Source organism: Podarcis raffonei, chromosome 6 (assembly GCF_027172205.1).
Source record: "Podarcis raffonei isolate rPodRaf1 chromosome 6, rPodRaf1.pri, whole genome shotgun sequence".
NCBI lineage: Eukaryota > Metazoa > Chordata > Lepidosauria > Squamata > Lacertidae > Podarcis > Podarcis raffonei.
The window spans coordinates 39,649,071-39,676,142 of NC_070607.1; the positions used below are offsets into that span (position 1 = coordinate 39,649,071).

Consider the following 27,072-nt stretch of genomic DNA (forward strand, 5'->3'; position numbering starts at 1 on the left):
GAAGTCTGGGATATAAAACTAACCCCCCACCCCGGCTTTCTTAACAACCTATTTTGCAAGTAGGCTGTACTCAGAGCAAAATGGTTTCCCACTGCACCCAGCAATACTTTCTGTCCAGTTCCATTGGAATGCATTTAAAAGTTCAAGTTCAAATTTAAACTAAATAAAATGCTCCTTGGGAGCCTAGAGCCAGCCTTCATTTACATGTGATCTCTCTGAACTTCTCTTGTGCTAGCTTGCTCTGTTTCCAGGGCCCACCAAAGGAATGTTCTGCAGTTACAGCCTGCAGTGCTTTCTCAGGCATTTGAGACCCAGAGGCACAAATTTCAAGCTCCAGTATTAAAAGTTTCCACATAACCAAGAGAAGAGGAAGGAAGGAGGTAGAACAATATATCCTTAATTATTTGCATATAGCATTACAGTTAAAATATTACACTTTTTTTAAAGGAACATAACTTATCCTAACAGCCCCAGTGTTATAACAACCAGCTTGTACTTTCACCACAGTCTAACCCTTTGTTCTTCATTGCACTTTCCGCTTTTGTTAGTTTTGCAAAATCCTTTGTTAGCAAGCTCTCAAGACTGTACTTGCAGTTTTATTCAGTTTGATCCAAAGGCTGGGCTCCCAAAGCAAGTTATCTACAAACAGACTTTTTTAAAAAACTATGCATCTTAGGAGTGCAACAAGGAAAAAATGTCTAAATACAGCTATCATTCTTTCACAAACAATTGGTCAGTACACATCAATAGACTATCGTGTTTAGACACGTGATGAGACGTATCAGAATGTTGCCTATTTTTCTTTAGTTCTGTACCCAAGAATAGGAAAAAATCCTCAAAGCCCATTTTTTGGACCCAAGGGAGAGTTGAAGTATAAGAGAAAACAAACAGCAGTTCTCAAAATAGATGTTTTTGCAAAAAAAATAAAAATCTAGCATTTTGTCAAAATCAGCAGTTTTGCTGTAGGTACAGAATAAGGGTTATCACCTTCACTGAAGGAAGGAAATGGTGTTATACCCAAGATGACATTGATGTGGAGCTATGTAGATTTAATTGGATGTGATAGCAAACATACATCACACACACACACCCCCCTGAAGCATGGAGGTGTCCTAATACTAGTAGCATTGACACCAAAGAGTTTGTTTTGAAGACTGGACTCAATAGTTTCTAATGATTTCTAGTACAAGGTGAGCGTTATGAAAATGTAAGAAAGTACAGTGTCCCTCTCAAAGAAATAGGCAGTCAACATGATGCACCAATGACTAAGTGGCTAAAGCCTGTCATTTTTAGCTATACTTCCTAAAATGCTTTAGAGCTTCCGAAATGGTGGTCCATGGACCATCAGTGATCTATAAGCTTCATTCAGCTGGTCTGCAGCATGTCCATATTAAAAATTCATATTGATTTTTAATTGCTTCATTATTATTATTATTATTATTATTATTATTATTATTATTACTACTACTACTACTACTACTACACACAACAACCACCACCACCCATCTTCCAACATAGTGCATTACAACTGCTGCAACAGGCAGAAAAAATAATTAAGTGATCTGCCAAGACTCTTACTGCTTGGTAACACATGTCCATGGTAGAAGGGGCATTCTTCTGTGGCCAAAGTGTGTGCATCGTGTTAATGGAGCAACTGCTTGTGTTAAATAATGTTGAATGTGCATGTGAAAGGGTGGAATTCAGACTATAATTCCCTTTGAAGCACACCCTGCCCCTATAAAGCTACTTCTGCTTTATTTGACTGCTTCTAGTTGGGCCAAGGTCATGATATTAGTCCAATCTTGTACAGTTTCTGGGTCTAACTCCCCCCCCCTAGGTTTGCCTAGATAGCGGCAATATGCGGAGCTTTCAGGGTCAAAGGAAGCCACATCTCACATTACACTGCAGTGACTTTCTGGTCTGGATGGAAATGTCTAGAGGAGTCCACCACAGCTGTCCTTGGTTATCAAAGGACACTGTGTAGTGAAGATCCTGGAACAACATGAAAAACGTAGGCAGTATTGAGGGGCTGGATCTGGAGAGTCATCCATAAAGGACAATTAAAGTCAAGGGCAATTCATAACAGACATTTAACTGAACCCCCCCCCCCAAAGTTAAGACTGACCATTGTCCATTATTAGAGCTGTCATACAATTAAAGAAATCTTAGGATATTTAATGGGTTAAGCTTCATTCAGTTAATGATTAATCTATTAAATCTGCATATTAATAAAGTAAACAGTCTGGGGAGGAGAAGCAGCATACATTTCTCTGCTTTTAGGTGATACACACACAACATCCTATTAGCTGCAAATCTTTTAAATAATTTCACAGAAAGCACTAAACTATTTTTAAAAATAAAACCTGCTGCAAAATAAATCAGTCAAAAGGTTTTTTAACTGATAATTGACTAAACATTGCAGTTCTAGTTATTGTTTATTTATTAATTTAAAACTTTGGAACAGTGGGACATGGTGTTGGGTTCAGGGTGAATAATTATTCTGTAAATGGAAGGAGGCCTTATTTCAACATAAGGTGAAGTCTGTATCAAACCTATCAGGCATCACACGGGGTAAAGTCAAACTATTTATTAGCATAAAGTCAGACTAATTATTAGTGTTGTGTTTTAACAGTATGTAGCATACCAAGTGAATTGAATTAACAGTTATTGTTATGACAGTAATCATAATTATACTCTTTGAAGGGATCAACACACACATTTTCACTTCCAGCATCTATTAATGGTCACATCTCATGATTCTGAAACACTTCATTAGCTTATATCAGATGTTTGAAATTCAAGATCTTGCTGTCAATTCAGTCAGTTGCAAGTTTGGACAAAAATGACCTGTCCACTTATAGTGGCATGGGGTTAATCACAATCCCACTAATTGGCTTCAACCAAGTGCATACTTAAAGCCCTAAATTTTAAGAAATGGGGCTTGGCCACAAGAAACTGAGTGCAATATTTTAGGCACTGGGCACTAACTAGAGAAATTAGACAAGGCCAAATCCCAACTGCAATTAGACAACTTAAGCACTTCCAGAATTTAAGCATGTACTACTTCCTCTGCGTATTTCCTACAATTTTTAGCTGAGCAAACACAGCTTGCAATCAACTGGCTTTCTATATGTTTCCAAAGTTATTTCTGATTGCAGAGGGAGAGGAGAACCTGGCATGCTACTTATTAAGTGAGGAAAACTGTTCTGGAAGCCTTGAAAAATAATACATTATGGTGTATCACAATACTGTTTTTATGGGGTTGGTTTTTAGACTATAACTGTACTTGTGGTTATTGCCTGCCAGGAAAATGGGTATTTTGACCTTTGTCCTTACTTCACTGAAAGATGGAAATTACTCAGTTTTCTTTGTACATTTATTTTCAAGCAGAATATAAGCGCTGATTATTTTTTTTAAAAAGGAAAAGAATTTGTTGCAAAAATGAACTAACTGTATTTGTGAAATTTAATAAAAACACACCCACTGACTTTACAATGCAACCTAAAATTTCCAGTAACTTTTCATATCCCAAATACACCAGAGATCCTAGTAAATGTATAAAAAATACTGCACAGATTAGTACATTAAAAAAAAGAAATTAGCTAAAGAAATAAAAATATTGTTTAGCTTGTACATTTATAGGTAATAATTCATGTATCTGGTTTGCTTTGCAATCATCTATTTTATCAGTTGCATAGCCTGAGAAATCCTTACGAAGGCTGCTGGTGATCTGAGAAGAAGTGTTCTGTGCAAAAACTTAACATTCATATTTATTAGAATATGAATATTATTGACTGCAAGCTGCATATTTCTATCACTAGAAGACAGTTTGAACAACAGGTTGATTCTGCTGGTTGTTTGTTATTTTTTCCAGCCTGTTTTTCCCAACATTTGTTTTAATGTATATTGGATTTTAGGCAACCAGCTCTTGGATTGCTTTGGTAAAGAAGAGTGGTCTTGTGAAATTCTTCAAAACACACATTCCAGTCTAAAAAATGGGAATAATTGTGACCAACTGAACAAAGGTATCTTTGCTACATAAAATCTGTTCTACCTCATACTCACAGGACTGAAATTTCTATCAGTCATCTTAATTTATTCTAGAACAATGATGTATATACAGTGGTACCTCGGGTTACAGACACTTCAGGTTACAGACGCTTCAGGTTACAGACTCCGCTAACCCAGAAATAGTACCTCAGGTTAAGAACTTTGCTTCAGGATGAGAACAGAAATCGTGCAGCTGCAGCGGGAGGTCCCATTAGCTAAAGTGGTACCTCAAGTTAAGAACAGTTTCAGGTTAAGAACGGTCCGCCAGAACGAATTAAGTTCGTAACCCGAGGTACCACTGTATTTTAATAGCATTATCTTAATATTATTATTTAACATTGCTATCCCTCTCTTCTGAGCACTCAGATTTTAACTGTGAGATTTTAAATTACCACACACTCTGGTGGAAGCTCTTTTTAAGGCCAAATGATAGTCTGCATGCATGCATGCATGCGTGTGTGCGCACACACACACACACACACACACACACCACACTCTTGATACATGCATTTCTTTTTTTACAAAAACTCTCTTTAAATACAGTGGTACCTCGAGTTACGAACTTAATTCATTCTGGAGGACCGTTCTTAACCTGAAACTGTTCTTAACTTGAGGTACCACTTTAGCTAATGGGACCTCCCGCTGCAGCTGCGCTGCCGCTGTTCTGTTGTCATCCTGAAGCAAAGTTCTTAACCCGAGGTAATATTTCTGGGTTAGTGGAGTCTGTAACCTGAAGCATATGTAACCCGAGGTACCACTGTATAGCCATTCATTTTGAAGCCCAAACAAGACATGGAATAGAGTCAGGAACAAGCCATGGCACGTGGGGCCAGAGGGTAGCTCTCTCCCTGTATCCCAAGGTCTTTATGAAAATTCCCTAAAGGTTCTATTCACCCCATATACAAGCATGTTTCTGTTTTATTATGTATTTTGTATTCCCATTTTGTAGTTTCCTGTTGTGAACCGCCCTGGGATGTTCAGATAAAGGTGGTATACAATTGTAAATAATAATAATAATAATAATAATAATAATAATAATAATAATATTCCAGTGGAGCAACGTCATAGGAGTGGGTGTTTCCAACTACCCAACCCCTTTGCCCTTGAAACCTTACAAGAGGCTCCTGCAGGAGACTGATGTGAGCAGCATCATGGAAGGGGTGTTTTTAGGATGAAGGTGAAATGGTGAAGCTCACTTGTTATTTTTGCTGTTGGGATGCTGCTTGTTGTTTAAGTAATCTTGTTATATTTATAGTATTGTATGTTTTGTATTGTAAGTTATTGTATAGTATTGTATGTTATATTTTTGTTTCACTATGTTATCACTAAATCGTTTTTGTTTGAAATGCTTCCCTGTTTCTTTGTGGCAAGTTGCTTTGAGAATGATTTTGTGTGTGTGGAAAAGTGGCATACAAATAAAATGAATGAATGAATGATTGAATGAATGGTGCCAATGGTGGAATCTTCCCTCCCAGATGATTTCACTGGAACTGCTACATGGGCGAGTGCATTAATAACCCTTGTCAAGTGCTTGGTTTCTTAAAGTGTAATCCTGGCAAAATGTATGGCGGGAAAAGCGTTATAATTTTTCCTACAACCAAGGTGTATCCTGTGCTGACTAACCTGGCACTAAATCCCATTTAATTCATTGCGTCTCATTTCTGAATAAACATGCAGTTTGCCAGCAGCTTTCTCCTCTGAGCAATAGCAAAAGCAAATTTTTAGGATTCCTAAAGTATGGCATTTGATATATCTTCTTATTTATGTGCAGTTTAATGAAAGCTTCATTTGTATCTGCAATAATAAAAAATAGAATGTGCCAGCATAACATTATGATCTATGGCTGGTGTGGGCTGATCCTAGGACATCACACTATGTTAAAGCAGAAAACAGTTCTTTGGCAAAAAAAAAGGTTAAAAAAATAAAAGAAAAAAGATTATGGATGATTCATATTCAACAAAGCCTAAACACATTTCAGCTATCATAGGGCTAGAACTGTAACAGGATTGTGATGAATACACAGCACAGGGTGATAGGTCTGTTCTATTAGCACAGTGCAGGTTGTCATTGTACCAACACAGCTGCAAGCTGCTACATGGCCCATTGCAGTTATGCACACATATAGGACTGGGGTTTCAGTCTCTTTATTAGCATTTTATTGGGATTCACTATTTTATGCAGTTCCAAGATCTTTCATATTGAAAACCTAATGCCAGCAAGGAAATGTGATTCAGTGATACCCTGACACAACCATCAGAGAAGCCAGTCCCCCCCCAAAAAAAACTACTAAAATGCACCCCAGTAGAGTGAGTTCAATGTTTTCAATAATATGTTTGTAATCATGTAGCACCCCAACTGTCACAATTAATAATGTAGAAGTAATGGGTTAATTTAAGTGGTCTCTCGTTGCGTATACACATAAAGATCTATAGTGTAAGGGAAAAGAGGAAGGTAAAGAAAGAACAAAATGTCATTTTTATTTTTTATGTGGACATGTTCTTGCTTTCCATTCTGCTCTTGTAACAATTACTGTACTAGCCTCTCTGACAGAGTCAATAAATCGATCGGGATCTGATGCAGCAGCAAGGAAGGCTAATCCAATACACCATTATCTGCAGTGGAGGTTGGTGGGGGAGGTGAAAGTGGAGAGCAGAAAATCAAAAAGGAAAAGGAAAAAAATGTAGCCGAGAATGCATAGCTGCAGTTCGACTCTCTCATGTATGTTTGGCAGGACAATGGAGGTATATGGCAAAAAGAAATTGCAGCTGCGTAAGAGACGATTTTAAGCAGAAATCAGAGAATCTATAAACTCTGTAGTTCTTTAGCTGGCCACAACAATCAAACACCAAACAGACAGTTCAGGGTGGATTTCTAGCCCCATTAATCATTAACCTGCACGGCTGACAAACCAATACCTTTCATAAAGAAAGTGCTATGAAGTTTAGAACTTCCTTAGAGATGCAGTGCTAACTTGTTTTAAAGCTGCTTTGATCACCCATACAGTGTTTATTTTTATTTTTAAAGCTTTATTGATTTGACAATAAATCAGTATTTCTAACAATCCACTGGGAAGTTCTTCCTTGCAATTAATGAATATTCACAGAAGGACTAACAGTAGATTGTGCCATTAGTTACCACTTTCTTGGGAAGAGAAATGCCTTGCACTTAATCATGTGCTTCTTGACGGGTGCTCTCTAGAATAATGATTCTTTACAATATTTATGGGAAAATCCACTGGGCTAGAAGTTAAATACCAGAGATTCCGGACAGAACCACCATTTAAACTTCTTGGCTGGGCAGTAAACAACCGATTATATTCACTACTAATACCACAGGCACAATTTAAGATATGAAAGAAAACAGAAAGCAGAAGAAAACAGAAAAGCTACCCATTACTTCCTTATAAATCTGACTTTAGTGCTATAGGAACAAAGGGACACCAGAAGCTGCCTGATGTGGCTAGATGAGTACACTGACAGACAGCTGCCTTCTAGGATTTCAGTCAGGGAATATATCCAGTCCTACAGATGCCAGGGATCAAACTTTGGACTCTGTATAGAAAGCCAAGGCACCAGCACTGAGCCACAGCCCTTCCCAATGTTATTCCACATTTATCCCTGGTAGGGTCTCTTTCCTTTAAATGCTTCATCATTCTCAGGACTTTTTCAAGCCAGAACTCACCAGAACTGAGTTCTGGCACCTCTTTGATGTATTCTGGCAGCTTTTGAGGTTGGGGCTGTGCAGAGCCATGATTGTGTTGGTGTCACGGTTGTGGCTGTGTAGGTGGCGGTTGGCAGAAGGTGGGTGCTCAACAACTTTGGCTGCTCCTTTCCCCCCCAAAAAAGCTCAACTTTGGGTGGGTGCTCAGCAAATTCCCCCACCTCTTTTTCTAGGGGGGGAAAAACCCTGACCATCATTCATATCCTGCACCATCATTTTTGGGGTTTGGTCTGTGTCTCTGAATCTCCATGAACCAATGGCAAATTCTGTGTCCTTTGGCAATTTAACTATTGGTTTACCTTGCCCAGTAGGGACTGGCTGTGACTCTCAAGGCTTTCATATAGGGGTGTTTCTGAGCCCTCCCTGGAGACCCGTTCCAAGCACATTGCAGGCTCTAGAACCAAGATCTAGCTGTCCCCATGTGTTGCTGTGGTAAGGGGGCTGTTGGCTCCGAAGGCAAACACCAAAGTAAGTTTCTTATCTACTTGAAACTGTGGATTCACACAGTGTTTGGGAATCACTATGCTACTCTCACACAGCTGTTTTTCCTTTTCATCTTCTTCAGGTGAGGCAGTGGATATACTTAAATTAGTGCTCGGTTATGATAGTGGACTGAATGGTGGCCAATAAATTGAAACGGAGATGTCGTTAGTGGGTGGTTCCTCTGACTAGCTGGGTGCTATGTGACCTGCCCTAGATGGGAGTCACAGTCACTCTGAAATTCTTAGTTTGGAGGTTCTTCTGGATCCACTTCTGTCACTTGAGGCAGTGGTGGGCTTGGTACTGTGGAGTGTTCTCCGCTAGCTTAGGCTGGTGTCCCAAGCTATGACCCTATCTGGGCAGAGATCATTTGACTTTAGTCATCTATGCTCTGGTAAGCTCAGAACTGGACTGTGCTTTATGTGGGACTGCCTTTGAAAATGGTTTGGAAGCTTCAGTTAGTGCAGAACACAGCTTGCCCAACTGTGTTATAATAAAACAGATAATAAAGCATCCATTCTATTCCAGTTACACTGGCTGACGTACACTCCTGAGTTCAATTTTGCTGATTTTGACCTTTAAAGCTCCTCATGGCTCAGGACTCTAATAACAGCACTGGATTTAGGGCAGTGCTGGTGGTCGTCCTCCACCCCTGGGTGCTGAGATGAGTGGGCACAAAAAAAGGAGTTATTGCAAAAATAAGATATATTCAGAGGGAGGGGTCCTTGCTCAGGACACCATATTAACGAAGTCTGCCCCTGCAATAACTTCTGGAATGCTTCTCCCAATATTGACCTACCTAGACCCTTAGATCTTCATCTGAGGCCCCTTTCAGATCCATCCTCTCAGGATGATAAGGGACAGGGCCTTCTCTGTTGTGGCTCCTCATCTGTGGAATGCTCTGCCTGGCATCTTCACTGCTATCTCTGTATTGTATCAGGTAAAGATTTACCTTTTGCCCAGGCCCTTGCTTGACTAAGTTGATTCTGTTTTAGTGTTAGTGTGCTGCCCAAGCTCCTATGGATTTATGGTTTTAAATATAAGTCACTTAGGGACATGTGACTATTAAGTTTTAATAATAACAGTAATTTATTTTTGGGGCTGCTAGTGATACCTGCGTCTATGTGCAGTTAAATCAAGTTCTTATCCTGCACAAAGCTTTGACAAATACCTGAGTATTTGCCACATATTAACAATACAAAACTGAGTGCGATATTTGTAAAAATAATAGTTTAGTTAAGAGAGGTTTAGGCTGCCTAAGGAGAATTACTTCGGAAGAAATTGGTCCATTCATTATATCTGCTCATTTCCAACCTTCACAATCATTGAATATAGGTTGTAATATAGATTGGAATATAGAGTTGGAAGGATCATCAAGTCCAACCCCCTGCAATGCAAGAATATGCAGATGGACCATATGGAAACAGAATCCACAACCTCGGCGTTATCAGCACTACACCCTAACCAACTGAGGTAACACACAATAAATCAGACAGAAGTTTATTGTTCCTAGTTTGCTATACAAATAAATGTCTGCAGTAACCAAAAAAGGGGAAAAGGGGGGGAAAGGAAAAGCTGCTTGAAAAACATAAAGCCAGCTTAGAAACATGAGCATAGCCAGGATTTTTGTTGGGGGGGGGAGCGAGACTTTGCTGGATGGGGCAGGATCTTTGTTGGGGGGGCAGAACCAATGTGATTGGTCAGTTAAGTATTTATATTGTTTTACTTGATCGGGGGCGGGGCGGTGCTCCCCCTTGGCTACGCCCACGCTTTGGGGTAGGGGGAAGACTCTTCGAGTTTAATTATATAGGAGGCTAACAGAATCCGGTTTCAAATCAAGTGCCTTACTCTAACATATATTTTTTAAAATATTTTATAGGCACATTACCAACCAAACAGAGTGGGAAGGTGAATGGGGCAATAATAAAGAAAACTTGAATAGTTTAACTGTCGGCAATTAAGCTGGCTCCGATCAAGAAAAAAGGTGATGAGTGTTGCTCTGAAAGAAGGGGCACTTGCCCATAAAATTAATCCCAAGTGTTATTATTTTCAAATATATTTGTGGCATATATCTTCCCTGCACCTTCTATATATAGACTAAGTTCATATTCCTCCCATTTCCAAAGAGTTGGCTGCAAACTCCACAGTGGTATCAAACTTCCTTTAGTAGCTTCCCCAAGGTGAGAAAAATGTCTAAGCCCTCACAGACCAAGCTAGACAGAAACATCAGCTCCAGAAGTACTTATTCTTGTGCTGGAATTTAGAAAGGATAGAAAGTGAGAGTAGGGCCATGTGATGCATCGTATGTTCCTAATCTCATGGTGAGACAGAAACCAAGGAAGCAAGCGATAGAAAACGTGGGGATTTTTCAGTGTCTTGTTGACTGTCCATGCAGCTGTTCCTGATGGCCTGGTGGAGAAGGACCACATAAATCACTATTCCATATGAACATGTTGTGGGAGGGGGGCAGTCAAGGTAGAGTCTGTAGTTTAGGACTCAGTAACTGGAGAGTCTGCCATTTCCGCTTGACTTTCTATAAAGGAGTTGCAACACTTCCAATATCACTTGGGTTGCATGTGGTACATTCCTTGGTATTAGATGTCAGGGGAAAGTGGACTGAATATTTTCAGTGGATGACTATCTACATGGGATAGTATTTCCTTTACAAATAAGACAGCTCTCTCTCTCCCCCCTCCTGTCTCTCACACATACAATTTCTCTCACACATCCCTTAATTGAAATCTGCAGCAACCCCAGCCCCTCAATTATTTGCAAGGTTTGGAAGAAAGAGAACATCTCCATTTTGAATTTAGATGTTGTACTAAAAGGAAATATCTGGTATAACTTAAAACTCAAGATAAACTGCTTGCAGGTTTTCATTTTACCCCAAATTTCAGAATTAAATTATTTACATCTTGACCAAAACAATTAATCATACCAAGGTTATCTAGTCAATAGAAATATGCACTATTGATTACTATCATGTTCATAATTTTGTTAATTCTGCATCAGTTTGTTTACAATTGCAGCCATTAGTGCTCAAACACTTAGTGTCTTGCTCTTTGAAGGCAAATTTACAATGAGTTGTTAAAATTGGACCAATGGAAATATGGTTTGTCTTGTCTACCCCTAAACAGTAAGAACAAATATGAAAATTATAGCATCCTAAGCAATCTGATCTGGAAGCCCCATACAATCAAAGGGACTTACGTCTGTTTAAACAGAATCAAATTCAATGGGGCTTATTTCAAAGTAAGTGCGCACAGGGCTGCTGAAGTATTGAATAACTGAGCACAGGACTGTAGGTTCAAACAGCTTGCTTTAAAATACCTCTCTGCTTAAAGTTATGAGGCCACAAAATAAACATTACAATTTAAATGTAAAAGCATGTGAAAACTTTTCTTGTACATCTGTTAAATAGGAGGTACTTGAAGGGAGGCTGAGCGGTGGAAAAGCAGACAGCCAAGCGGCTTTCTACTGCCTAACCAATAAAAACAGACCCTGAAGAGTTAAAATATTCTCCGAGTTGCTGGTGTACTTTCTGTGACCTTGTTCAATGCGGAGAAGGCTTGAAATCCAACACAGTTTAACCACTTCTATCCATGTAGCTATAAAGGAGAGCCCTTACCAAACAGTGCAAATGGAGAAGTCAGCAAGAAAGCAGACAGTGCTCTCACAGTCTGAGTCCTGGAATATATCGATTTCATTACTGAGGGTAAGTTCACATGCTTTGTGAACATGATACAACTTGCAGTTTTCTGTGTGATGAACTGCAGCTACTGTTTGCTTGCTTGTGAAAAGCCATTTCTCAAACGGGCCATCTTTAACCTCTTGTATCAGCTCACCTCAAGCTGGGGGAACGATAAGGTCCACTCATCCATGAGAGCAGTCCCGTTATGACACCTTCCACACCAGCAAGTTATACCCCAATGGAGGGGTGGCAAACCTGGGGCCCTCTAGACATTGTTGAACTGCTACAGGCCCTTTTTAAATTTTATTTAACGAAATCTGTATACTGCTTACTCAATTAAAACAAACCTCTAAGGGGACTACAAAGGGAAATTTAAAATATTCATTGAAAGTACCAATAAAAACAAACCAAGTCAATATATATACATTTTTCAAAAATGAATTAAAATCAGTAATCCTAAAACCATTATCTTTAATAAAATTACATGCTTGGGGCAGCTTGCGGAAACAAAAAGGTTTATAGCAGGTGCCAAAACCAACACAGCAAAGGGGCCAGCCTAGCATTGGGAAGGGAGCCCCCCAAAGTAGGGTGCTATCACATTCAAGTATTGTATCACCTCTGACTTTTGGCTCTGTTGGCTGAGGCTGATGGGAGATTAAGTCCAACAACATATGGAAGACTCAGATTAGCCACCACTGCTCTAATAGCTATAGTTTGTAACATGAGATGTGGTGGGCTCAGAGTGCAGTAAGCTTATGGTGGTGAATTTGTTGCAAGGGCCACAATTAAGGTAAGTTTCTGCAGGCTACTCTCCATACAAGTATGTTGCTACATGTCACAATTTGCTATTGTGGCTTTGGTAATTGTCACCAGACCTGCAAACCAGGAAAGGGAGGGGGTGTTTTGCAGTGAAATGGTGAATATCGGCACAACTCAGTGGTAAGCTGCTTCCCACAAACTACTTTCCACACTAAGCTAAGCAACAGTTGAACTGTCATCTTACCAGAAAATAGTATTTAAGACCACTGGACACAGACTGTATTCCATGTGTGAAAATGGCAACAGAATAAGGACATTGTAGTAGGTGCTATTTGGTCCATGCTGTATGTTTCAATTTTATGGAGGAAGAACAGAATTGCAGTTTGTCATAGGTCTTCATGGTAAATGATTATATTTGAAATTTCAATTGTCAAATGAAACCAAATGCTTCTTGCTCTTGACCTTGAAAACATTGTACGGTAACCATTACAACATTCTAAATAAAAGCTATGGTTGTCCTAAACACAAATTCCTCTTGTTAATTCTTCCCTTCCTCATGATTATGGGATATTAAGTACAGCCTTAATATTTTTCAACATCTGGCTCAAATTACTCGCTAACAAAACTGCCAACAACTATTTTCGTAATTGACAATTGGGAATTTGAAATGGCCCAGAAAAAGCACATTCAGTGTCCTTGTCTAAGATTAGTTTTTTAAAAATGGTCAAGCTTCTGATTCAGCTATAAAAAATGTCTTAGTAGGGTAGGGTTATTCCAACTTCACTGGGGTCAAACTAGTGTTGGCTGAATTCTTGATGCTCTTGGTGGTTTTTCACTTTTATGTTCCACTTGACACTGGAAACAAAATCTTTAAAGACATTTCTTTGACCTCCACAATATCTTTGAGGTAACTTTGTGTTCTGTTAGCCACTCCTATGATCCCAGTCTCATAAATAATTTTTCTCCCACCTGTAGAAATCAGATGTATTCCAAAATTCTTTCCTTGGTTCCTTTGTTAAAGTTCTGAATATACTCTGTATGCATCAATATGTTACACTGAGCAGCACTGAGGTCTTTGTGAAACTTTTTACTCCCTAAATACATATACTGAATATCAGTATAGCAAACCAGTTGGGTAAAAATGTCCAGGGAATCTTGGGTCAAGTTATCTCCTGTAAAACACACACACACACACACACACACACAGTATGTAGGTATTTTATAATGGGGGTTCTCTAATTTGATGTAGTAGCCAAACCTTCCTCTTCTTTGGGTGAAATTAGAAAATACCAGAAATGACTCTTTGGGAGGGATGTGTGTGTATAAGGAACTGCTTGTGGAATTTTTATTGCTGTGCAAGTGCCACAGCAGCTGCAACAAAGATGCTTGGTCTGATAATTTATGGGTTTTATGTGCAGTCGAGAAATCATGAATCTTGGCGAAAGCACCAGAACGCAAAACCATTATCTTCCATCTCAACCTAGATTCTGTGCTCTGTTTCCTCTAATGAATTCTTGATCCACTGGGTTAGGACTGTCAAAGGCAACATCACTTCCATATGTAATAAAGCCTTTAGAAACTGCTCTGAGTATCACCTGGCCTAACTGACGAGGTGCTGGAACAAGCTCAAACTCCCAAGTACATTTAAGTATATTTAATCAGAAGTATGTTTCAATTATCTGGACATATTTCCAAAGTACGTATGCCTAGTTTTTAGAAATGTTGTTAATAATGTTGTTTTGGGCACTATCCATCACTCCTATTCCACTGGAGCAAGAGGTTTGAACTAGCAGAAGAGAACTTTCACCTCTTCTCCTTGGCAGCCCCAAACATGTCCTCAAAACCAGCTCCAGAACAGAAGGAGACAAAACTGAAGTAGGGCTGTAGCAGTGGCACTCCATTGGCACTACTTTGGATATAACCATATATGTCTCAGTTTGAGGGCTTTAAAAACAATTTTAAAAAATAATCTGTAAATTTGGGTTAACACAGCCTATGATGCATGAAGCAGCTGCTTTTAAAATATGGCTATTAATTTGAATGATCTAATAAATTCAGCTGCTGACTGTCATGTTTATCAAAGAGAAAAAATGGCCCTGGGGTTCTTCTCTTGAAGATACAAAGTCCCTCTTGCACATGAAAACAGTGGGCACGGTATAGCTTAGAAAGAGGGAAAGATTAGTGTTTGGACACGTATAATGGCATGTGATGTAAGTGTAGAGAACGGGATATTCTATACATTTTGATTTCCCTTGTGGAAGTGACCACAAGTGACCAATGTCTTGGCTTGCCAGAAAAGACCCTGAAAAAGTGGGCTGCAGAAAAAAACAATTCTGTGTGTCAGAAAGAAAATTGTGAGTGTCAGAAAGACAGAATTAAAGTTTGTAAGATTGAATTTGATTGTAGCATTGTTGCCACAAGATTTTTTGGAAAACAAAACATACAAACAAATACTGGCAATGACATTTCACTGTTACTCAGACCATGAAGATGAACTGACTGGTGGAGAGACACACGTCACTTTCCGTAGCAACACCAAAGTGCACCAAAGAGTTAACAAGCAGCACAGCAAACAAAGCAGAAGTCGAAAGCTTCCCACCTGTGTCTGTTGAGGGATATTTACAAAGCTTGGATCCCGTGGTCCAACAGTGACGAATCGGTTTGCAGGGGAGGTGCTGGGTGTCGAGTAGGCTGTGAAGGGAAGGGACACATGCGTTCAGGAAGCAGCACTAGATCACAGACAGACAACACCAAAAACAACACTGGTCTTGGAGCCACCTAAACAAATGCTGAACACAGAAATGAGCTCACATTGGAGGGGTCAAGAATCTGACTTGGGGAAACTGGGTTTTGAATGATGGCAATATAAATATGGACAAAATTGGGTAATAAGAAACAGTATTTCTTATCAACACAAAATGGCATGGTAAAAAAATATATCTGGAGTGAGACACACAAACTTTAGTGAAATAATTATGAAAAACAAACAATTTAAAAGAAAGGAAACCATTCATTCTATGGAGACCATGTTATATCACTTAGTTATATCACTTTCTACTAACATAATTGTTGATATTAACAAGATGGTGCCCATAGCTTTCAAAGTAACAGGCACAGGGTGCAATCCTATGTGTTCTCACCTGAGATAAAGCCCCAGTGTGCATAACGGCACTTACGTCTGAGTAAACACACCAAGGATTGTGCTGTAAGCCTTACAGAAGGTTAGTTAAATCATCCAAAGATGCAGTGTGATTAAGCAGCCAATATACAGTTGTTGGAGAACTGCCATGATTTTGTGTGAGCTTTTCATCAGAGTACTGTTGGACAGATGGCCAACTGTTCGTGTCCCATTAAACAATAAATTTCAATGGAACTACATTTTTTTTAAAAAAAGCATTAGCACAAGAATTAGACACACATGATGTCTGATAACGCACATAGTATGTTGTGTGTACAGTATCAATCTAGCTTCCTTATGTATTTCACATGCAATGTGAAAGTTCTGCTTAAAATCAGAGAAACACTGCCAACCAGAGTAGACTTCCTGTCCTTAAGGTCAGGAGGACTGTGAATCTGCCCAGCATCAGAAAAAAACAATGGGACATGGTAGAACAGAAGGCACTATGATCTACCAGCAGAATGCTGTACTATGGTATATTCTATACTGTTCTATTAAGGCACATTATCCCACCTCAATCAACTGCAAAGCATCTCCTTGCAATGGAACAGAAGAGCTGGTTGAGAACAGGGCAAAATCTTATTTGCAGTGCTCAAATGCTCTTCAGGAGTCAATGTTTAGAAGGGGCTTTATTGTCTCCTGACCACAGGTGCTGTAAGTCACATTTTTATATAAGTTTCCAAATAATTATTGCATATATAGCAATAAGTTTATAGCAAATTTTGAAGTCAAATGTTAATTATTTCTTTTTAGAAACTCTTTTTCTATTTCTGAATGTGTCTAACAGCCATATTGTAAACATGGTCTATCGTATTAGGCTTTCCTAACAAAAAGGAAATGTAGAGCAAATGGTCTCAGACCATTCACACAGCAGCAATTTTGGCCCATCTGAACAAAGCTTCTGAAATGAATATATTTTTAACATTACACTTGGAGATCAAAGTCACGAACTTTCTTCACCCTCAGGATCATGCTTCAAAAGGCATGATTATTAGAAAAACAGGAATAAAAAGACACAAGACAAAAAGGAAATGCAATTTACAGGCTTTACCATTTCCAAACCTTCCCATCACCATAGTGTCTCCTGCACCATTCAGGTAACAAAGGAATTACTGACTTCAGACTTCAGGTAATTACCGACCTCACAAGTCAATGAAGTCAACAATACTGATCTGCACTAAGTCTTTGAAGGTTAAGTATATTTTGCCTTCTAAGCTGTGTGAGATGATCGATAGACACATAGCTCTAGTGTTGCTGTGATGCAATAGAAATACCTGTATTTTCTGTTTTTATTAGGAGTATATGACCCATCTTTCCTTTTGCTATGCAATAGGGAGAAGCCATAGCTCAGTGGAACAGCATCTGTTTTATGCATATAATATCAAGTGCAACGGATGGCATTCCTAGCTGAATTATCCCACGTAGCAGAACTAGGAAGGATCTTTGCCTCAGGCCTTCTAGAGTTAGTACCTATCAGAGTCTGCAATATCAAACTTGAAGTCTGAACTCAGTATACAGAAAGGTGCAAGTCACAAGCAACTTCTTCAGTATGAATTACTTCTAATTTTCTGTGGTGTGAAGGGTAGTCTTCAAATTCCTTACTTTTCTGGGAGAATGATTACTGTCAAAGAACTGGAGAGTCAACAAGGATAAATGCTGGCAAAGCAGAATTCCAGGCAGCAGTAATCTAATACAGCGTGCAGCTTCTTCCTCACAAGAAGGAAGGTATGTATGATATGAATAGCTACACTATTCTAATATGACTGGTGCTAACAGTTAACTCCCTTCAAACACTTTTTTTTACTAAGATGCAAACAACAGAACTTGACAGGACACATCTGAAAGACCACAATTTTGCACTAGGTCAACACCTTCTACCATAAAGCATGCTGCAAACATAAGAAAATGGGCTTGTGCCAGGAACGTGCTTTAAGTACCAAGGCCCTGCATAAAGGAAATGAAAGGTCAGCAGCATTTTACAGTTGTGGAAGAAGACCATATTCTTCTAAGAGACAAACGGCAAGTGTCTGGTAACCAGATCTGCTGGCTTTGGTGGCAGATTCTATCCGCTCACCTGATTTTAATTTTCCTCTTCTGCATGATACATCTACTATGTTCAATGTTAATTTATTACTGGTTTGTGATTATGGGAAATTCCCACCTGCAGCTCGCAGGAAGATTCTCAGGAGGTAAATGTGGAGCAGCCTGTATCCTTGCATCAGACTCTACAGCTGTTCAACTATGGAAATTGGTCTGGACTATAGAATTTAGCATACTGGGAATCATTTATTTATTTATTTATTTAAAACTTTAGTTTCTTGCTCATAACGGCAATGAAGACACGTCATGGTGAAATTCAAGAAGCTAAAAGGGAACTAATAAGGACTACAAAGAGTGGGATTTCAGGTCTTGCATAGCTTCGTGCCTAAACAACTAGCAGAAGCTGAAATAAATTATGGACAATGTGAAAACAGGCTGAATTTATGCAGGTCACAAAACTGTGCTATTAGGTATTTTGTAAATTGGGTCTATTTTACATACGCACATGTGAAAACCCACTTCTCCAGGCCTATGAATAAAACAGAGCAAAATAAAACTCTTGTATCAAGAAAACCCAAGCTAAAGATATATTCTGATGGTTTTGCAAGTGGCTGCCTCACACAAATGTTTCACCACAGGCAGGCACAATAATATTTCAAGCAGATTATTATGTACCCAGGATTCACCCACATTAGCCCAGTATGGAAAAATCCTTCAGCTAGATAAACATTTACTAGATAGCCCTAGGAAGACATGGCCATCATCTTCCTGGCTGCCAAAGTAGGTGCTTATCTCAGTTTAAATAGTGCTTTTTACATCTTCCTGTTGTTGTTAGTATATGATTAACAGTTTACACCCACTTGGAGAGGAAAATAAAAATAAAGCCAACATGCGGAAATTCTTTATTTACTCATATGGACCTAGACACATTTGAGAGCCAATGTGTTACACTGCAAAGAACACTGGGCTTCAATGAAGAGGCTGTGGCTTATCCTTTCTTTGCTCAGCTAACAACTCAACTGTTGGACCTGGATGACACATACCGGTAGTTTCTTATGCTGATTCCAGACTGCAGCCAAATAAAAGATATAACTCAGTTGATAGAAAATGAGAGTGTTAATCTCAGGGTTGGATACTGAGATTCAGCTCTGAGGGTCTTCTGGCAGTTCCCTCATTGTGAGAAGTGAGGTTACATGGAAGCAGGCAGACGGCCTTCTCGGTAGTGGCACCCACCCTGTGGAACGCCCTCCCATCAGATGTCAAGGAAAGAAACAACTATGTGACTTTTAGAAGACATCTGAAGGCAGCCCTGTTTAGGGAAGTTTTTAATGTGCTACAATTTTTTATAGAGGCTGTAAGCCACCCAGAGTGACTGGGGAAACCTAGCCGGATGGGTGGGGCATAAATACTGTATTTACTTGAGTCTAGTGCTCCATTGAATCTAATGCACACCTTAATTTTCAGAACCTTGAAACCAAAAAAAGTATTTGCTGGTGAATGTAAATGTGCCGTTGAATCTAATGCACACCTTAATTTTCGCAACGTAACTTGGCCCAAAAAAGGTGAGCATTAGATTCAAGTAAATACGGTAATAATAATAAAAATAATTAGGGGTTTGAACCCCATGTTGGGCTAAAAGATTCCTGCATTGCACGAGTTTGGACTAGATGTCCCTTGTGGTACCTTCCGACTCTACAATTCCATGTTTCTTTAGTGCTGCAGTAATGTTACTTTTGCTCAATGGGGTGAAAACAGAATTCCATCTGTGGGTCCACACAGCCCCTAAGAAGTGTGCAACTTCACAGCAGTCTCATAATTCTGCATCTCCATGGCAAGGCTAAAGCTGCTGCTCCCTTACTGAGTAGCAAAGGGAGATTTTAAACTTCTTTACACAGAAGTGAGTCCTATTCCGTTTTCTAAGGACCATTCAGAATCGCAGCCTTCGCTCAGTGAAGAGTTTTTCTTTGTGGTTTAAAGCAGCTCCTGCTTTTCTGCAACAAAATATCCTTGGAATTAAATAGTGAACATGTGTAATGAGTCAAAGCTGCTTCTAAAAGCAAATATTACTCTACTGTATTGCCACTGCTGTAGAACAGAAGAGCCCACTATCACTGCTACCTGTGTGAATGATTTAGATCATGCTTAGATCTCTGCTGCAAGGTAACTAAAACCAATTATAATGGTGATGGAGGTGGTGGTGCTGATGATGATAAAGAATTTTACATAAAGAATACTGTCAAAAAGTTTTTAAAATCAACATAACCAAAAATCCAGAAATTATCAAACAAAATCCCCCAAACCCAGGTTAACCATATCTCAAGCTTCTTGACTATATCATGTTTCCATGTGACAATTAATATAATAAAGAATTAATAGCAAGGGAAAAAGAAACACAAAAAAACAACACATTAAATTCATCTGCTGTTATTTTTAAACACACTCCAAAGCCGTGCTGTATCTTCGTGAGGCATAGGATATTATAAAACATTTACCAAAGCAAAAAAACAGTTTTGGGAATCTATCTTACTTCTGTCCAGAAGGAATTAATGTTTGCTTTTTGTTGCTGTTGTGGCCTTAATGTGTGCTCTTAGCGTGCACTAAGTAGGTGAGTTTAATGGCAGGAATGTTGTTACTGCATTTTTGATTCCCTTTCCAGAACAAATGGATAATGAAGCTGCAATTATACTAGTCAGCCCTTTCCTTTCCTCCTTGCAGCTGTACTTACTTGGTGAAGTGGGAGAGGCGGCACCTCCTTCTGTCGACGTGGTTGGAGGCTTTGTGTCTGGCACTGGCAGAGGCACAGGCCTGGCCATTGGTGGAGGAGGTGGCGGCGGCAACATTGGGGTAGGAAGGAATGGATTGTGCACCTTGCCTTGACTGCTACCATTGGGCTGCCAAAAACATAAGAAAAGAAAAGTAAACATGATTAGCTGCCTCTTGTCCCAAGAGAACAGTTGATCAGTACTAAAGAAAAACACAAACAAACAGGTAGCTGAAATTGAAATGAATCTTTTTATAAAGAGATTTGGATGCTAGTGTCCTTTCTATAAATGGAAGAAGCTATACATTTATGAAGAAGAACATTCACCCCTTCTCCTCCCCTCTTCAGCCCCCTGAAAATCTACTCCCAAGATTTGGGTGGCCCTTGGGAACGGCATTGGTTATGGTACAGGGAACTGCAGATGGACAATCAATTTTATGGAAGCCATTTCTTTGTTAACTGAAAAAAGGAGAAACTTATCAACTCCCCCACCCCCTTTTCCTTATATGAAAACTGAAGGCATCAGGCAAATTTGGACATATGAGCCTCAGAAAGGCTTGGGCTTGTGTGCTCCCCTCTCCTCCTTCGCTGTGGCTTCAAGAGCAGTAAGGAAACTTTTGCTTTCATTTTAGGTTGACCTTAGTTTAGTATGTTGTCCAAACCCTATACTTGGGGTGATTTCAATTATGGCAACTCGAAACAATACAGTTTCATAAACTATGGTTTGAAACTGGTTTGTTTTAGCTAACCATAGTTAACTTTAACCACCATTTTCTAGGTTTGGACAACAGACAAATGGCAGTTATTCTAAAATAGAAGTTTGAGTTTCCAAAATAGCAGTGGGTGTTTCCATTCTTCTCCTCACTCCCATGCCAGAGGAGAAGGAGGTGCATGAACCTAAAATGTGTTGCAGCTCAAACCTCCTTGGTTTGGCATTACTCGCAAACAAGGTCATTGCCTTCTATTATTTTCCTGGAAGTTTGTATCTTATGCACAAGAGCAGAACCCTGAACCGATTATAATAAAAAGCCTAAAGCTGCATCACCTCAGCAGTGACAATATTCTTATAGCTCTACTGTTGTTAATCTTCACTAGGACCTTGGATTTGCCTCCATACCAAGGTTTCAAATGGACTTAGGCCACAATCTTCAAATCAATTCCTCACTGAAATCAATATTGGGTTTAAGACTGCAACCTTACATTATACATTATTCTTACTAAGAAATGAGAAAATTGAGGAGAAAATAAAACTGACATTTCACATTTTGAAATAATCCCAACTATTCTTTTAATAATTAGCCATTGTTGATTCTCATAAGAGCTGTACAGCTCAGAGTTTCAATTTTTTAATATCATTCTGTTAGAAAACACTATCTGCTTTGTTTTAAATATTTAATATCATATGATGGTACAAATATGCACCATGACACAGCTGAATGAGAACAAACTGTGAATGAATCAGGTGGTTTGATTTTGTGAAAAATGCTGACAATATTCTTTAGTATTCTGTAACTGGATGAAGATTAAAAACTCTTTCTTTAAATGTAGAGAATATGCATAGTGGAAATGTTTGGTTCCAGGATGCTGCAGAATGCATATTTCACATGGGATCTGAAGCTTAAAACATGCTAAATCCATTTAATTCCTTTGAGAGGCTTTGTTGACTTCAAGGAATGCTATTACTCACACGTTTGCAAGGCTATGATACTGTTCCGAAGTGACTCATAAGAAATCATAAGTCATAAGTTCAGCCAATTTTTGTGGCGTTAGGTGCTTAAAGAAGTGGTGTAGCCAGCATCATACCAGACCACTTTGACTTCCTGAATCCAGTGAATGAAATCTCCTGAGTAGAGTGAAGTCAGTCATCTGATTAATAATAACTTAAAGAATATAGCTCTACTGCTTATAAGCAATAGGTGGTATCCAATTGATTCTCCTTGTGCTATTCCTGCAAGAGTCGTCTGGTGGAAGAGGAGAACAATTTTTTTGAGGATTACCCTTCTCTGCTGCAGTCCTTAGTATCTCCCACTCTGAACTGGGCAACCAGAAGTCCCTCAAAGTAGATTGTGGGAGGAGAAAGCAGTCTAAGTTCCTCTAAATTGGGTTTTACTTTCTAGTAACTGTGTAGTCCAAACTTCAATATGTTATTCCATTTTTGCCATATCTTGTGTAATCTCCCGCCCAAGCAGACACATGAAAACTGGTATAGAAGAACCTACTTATTATAACACTGCATGCACTCTTAAATATTTGCAGAACTGCTTTAGTGGATATTGTTTTTCTGCTCATGGCTTTTAGATCCAACGCTATAGTTTGGATCCAAAGCAATGCTGTTGTTGTTTTATCAGGTTTAGGTAACAAACTGGGTGCTAAAAGCAACTGTTTACACTGTATTATACATATTGGAAATGTAAAGGATAAAAACAACTGGGGAAATCATTACTCTTCAGTTCTGCCCTACTGTTCGCAAGAAAGCCAAGCATTATTTTAGATAAGGTTGTACACAGAGTTAATCATTTCTGCATACAAATGGAGTGTTATTCCAATAACCTGAAGATAATTACTAAGTTTGACAAAAACAACAACCTGAGATTGCTCAACCAAAAATCTTGGAGCACTGTTTAATTTTTCAGAGAGATAAGGAGAAAAGATAACAATTCTCAGGAATAACAAACTATAAGAATCTGTACTTTTATCTTCTTGAGTTCAAGTACTGGTCAGCTTAATCTAAAGTGCTATAAGAAAGTCATTTTTTAAAAGAAAGTGAATGTGGCTGATCTGAAACAGCTGTTCCTTACTCTCCTGTCTAAAGAAATAATTAATAAAAATTACAAGGTATTTTGTTAACCTTGGAAGTGCTGAAGTCAGAAAGCATGAAGCTGAATCTTTGGGACCACGGCAGGTGAAAGTCTTCCTAAAGGATGAATTAGAAGTTCAGTTCACACAAAATGCTGTTATACTGGATGTTGGGTTGGGATGCCACCAATTACTGTCATTTTATCTCAATTGTGGCTGCCTGTAGACTTGATCCAGAAGCTAGTCCAGAACATGACTGCTTGGCTGCCAACTGGAAGAACCTATTGCCTGTACTAAGGGCACTACACTGCTGCCAATATGCTACTAGGTCAGATTTAAGTATTGGTCTAAAAGGTCCTTAATAAATTGGGGTTCGGGTTCCTGAGGACTACCTTACTTTCTCTATATTGGTATGGTCACTGTGGTCATGAGGGTAGGTTCTTTTTGAAGTGCTGCATGCCACCGAGGTCACCTATGTGGTGACATAGTGCAGAGCTTTAGTATAGCAGCCCCTATATTTCTATTTTACCAGACCTTCCTAGAAGGACAATCCAGGTCATTGCTAATTTTGAAATAGTTTTTTATCAGATTACCAATAAATTGTATTATATTGCTTTCTCTTTTTGTACATCACTTTAAGATTCTTTTCAATATAAAGCAATTGAGAAAATTTCTAAATAAGTGAAATATGGCCTAGCTTTATGTGACCAAATCTCAGAGCTAATGTGATTTCCCCTCTCTTCTTTTGTGAAGTGGCTGCTAAGAGATTAGAAGCTTTTGCATACATTATCAATTAATTGCACTTTAGAATTATATCCAGCCCCTAAATTGTTGTTCATCTTAATCATGGTTTATTGAAACAATGGTTTCATAAACAATGGTTTGCGTAAACCATGGTTAAGTCTAAGCGCAAATTTGCCTTGATTAGGACATAACACCAAGCTGCTGTTAGTCAAAAGAAGCAGCAGCAATACCTTCTCTGAGCAATCCCATTATAAAAAGGTAGTGGCTGCTGCCAGCATTATATCCTGGGTTAACACACAATATTCTATGATACGATATTTTGCCTAGAAAGCTACAGTTGCGCTAATGACCAACATGGCAATGAGCTGCTAATACAACTGGCTACAAGTCAGAAAGTTTAGCATGTAAAAATAAAGCAGTTTAAAACACATTAACTGAACTTCAGTCACATTCAGTGGGACCTGAACATGCATATCTTTGGCTGGATCACTCTTCATTGTCAGTTTGTAGCAGTGAAAACTTAAGGCCCTGTTTTTATATATGTAAAAAACACTTGTTAGCATAATTTCATGGTTATTTGGCACAGAAACAAAAGCATCTGAAGAAATAAAATGGCTTCCTTACATTTAGGAACCCCACCTGTCCAGCCTGCTGACCAGCGTCGGGACAGACAAGTTGGACAAACTCTTTCAGAGTCTCCTGAGGATGATAGCGGATTGCTGGGTGTGAGAAGTATGGCCCAGGCTGCTGAATAATGGGTGATGTTGGAAAATGAAGAGTCGATGGTGTTGCATGTGGACTTGCTATAAGAAAGAAAAGAAGGCGTTATAAGGGATTGATTTTTGGACTTAGATAAACACAGTTCAAATTTATAAATTTATTTATATAGAAACTTCAATTATTTTAATATAGCTCTTTATTTTTAAAAAGAAAAAAATCCTCCCCACTAAAAAAAAAAGTCTTCCCAAAATCTATACATCCCAGAGTATGTGCCTGATGTTCTAGGTACAGATTTTTATAATACATCAAGTCATATTGAGTTCTGTAGCACTTCAAATATAAAGGCAGAGCTTAAATGCAGCCAGATTTTAAAATGTCTTTTCTGCATTTTTAGTGGTCATCATTTATAAAGGAGCCAGAAGTCCTTGGTAAAAGTGACGACTATTCATTACCTTAAGAGCCTTTCTAATGAATCGAGTAATAAAAAATGTATTTGGGAGATTACAGTTGATTTAATTGACATTCTGCATAATTCTGGTTTCCACATAGGGACCAGTTTTATTTTGGGCTATAAATGGGCAATAATATAATGATGATGCTCTTGCAGCCCTTGTGTATGTCATTTTTTCGGCTCAGTGGAGAAATATGATTTTTAAGTCATTTGCTTTCATGTAAACTAACATTTTCATTTTGTCCTTTCTAAGTGAAAACTGGCCATTCAAATGTGACTCCAGGGCAATTTTAGGAATCTAAGATAGTGAATTCACATGCAATGGATTAAAATTATGTATAGACTGGCTCTCAGTAACCCCTAAAACAATACTACAAGCAGAATTTTTGTATCAGGGAAGGTAAAGGAGGTTGAAACTAAGATACAGTGGTTTGACTGCTACCTTTACGTGAGTAACATGATATTCCTGTATGCATCTTGTATGCATCTCATATTTCTCCACACTGAACAGGAATCAACTCCTGCACACCAATTCCTCCAAAATGGGCAAGTTTATTCACTCCTCCATAATTAATGGCAGGAGACATGGGCGGCACAAGGAACAATGAAATATGCATGGATACTCAAGTGACAATGATAGTAATTATAGAAGAAAATGTGGCAAAGACTCATATATTTTCTTCTATGGTACCATGCAGTAATATAGCCCTATGGTACAGATAACAGTTTTAAATTTTATTTGCTATGTCTACCGAGTAGATCTATACTCTGTTACCTTCATGTATGCAACAACAGCAGCAAGAATACTTATTGCAAAGTATTGGAAGACACAAGATTTACCCACCCTGGAAGAGTGGCAGATGAAGGTGTTGGACTATATGGAAAACCACCCGGATAGTGCCCTATTCATGAAGAAGGTAACAGAGTATAGATCTACTCGGTTTTGAGATCTAACAGTTCTGTTTCCAATTTTGATTTTTCCACCTGGAAGCCAATTTTTTTATCCAAATTGTAGGCCTCTCTTATTTGATAATAATGTAGCCAGTCTCGCACTTTATCTTTTAATTTCTCAAAACTCTGCAATTTCAATTTGTCTCCATCTTGTTCCAATATTTCCCAATATTTCGGCCAATTGGCCTCCATATTAAGCTTTTTCTGAGCCTTTGCTTCCATTGGTGACAACCACCTTGGGGTTTTAATTTCCAGTAAGTCTTTGTATCTTATCCAGACATTAAACAATGCTTTCCTGACAATATGGTTTTTAAATGCTTTATGTGCTTTAACCTTGTCGTACCACAAATATGCATGCCACCCAAAAACATTATTGAAACCTTCGAAGTCCAAAATGTCTGTGTTCTCAAGAAGCAGCCAATCTTTCAACCAGCAGAATGCTGCTGATTCATAGTAAAGTTTAAGGTCCGGCAGGGCAAATCCACCTCTTTCCTTTGCGTCACTTAGTATTTTAAATTTTATTCTGGGCTTCTTGCCCTGCCAGACAAATCTAGAAATATATTTCTGCCACTTCTTGAAACAGTCCATCTTGTCCAAAATTTGCAATGACTGAAACAAAAATAACATTTTTGGCAATACATTCATCTTTATAGCTGCAATTCGACCGGGTGGTTTTCCAAGTAACTCACACAAACCTATTGAAGACAGCACTCCAAAATGCATCTGCTGGG

General features: G+C 38.8%; 1 protein-coding gene across 11 annotated transcripts in view; it reads right to left on the reverse strand.

Moving 5' to 3' along the window:
• NFIA (nuclear factor I A) overlaps positions 1 to 27,072 on the reverse strand; it is a 409,131-nt gene that overhangs the window by 16,677 nt on the left and 365,382 nt on the right. For 6 of the 11 annotated variants that reach the window (XM_053392235.1, XM_053392230.1, XM_053392241.1 and 3 more), the window contains 4 exons: positions 24,844 to 25,022; positions 23,528 to 23,593; positions 20,644 to 20,809; positions 15,300 to 15,391 (listed from right to left, as the gene is read on the reverse strand). In XM_053392235.1, the coding sequence (XP_053248210.1) occupies positions 15,300 to 15,391; positions 20,644 to 20,809; positions 23,528 to 23,593; positions 24,844 to 25,022 (503 nt within the window). The remainder of the gene's footprint in view (positions 1 to 15,299; positions 15,392 to 20,643; positions 20,810 to 23,527; positions 23,594 to 24,843; positions 25,023 to 27,072) is intronic. The other 5 variants (XM_053392232.1, XM_053392240.1, XM_053392236.1 and 2 more) reach the window with 3 other exon arrangements.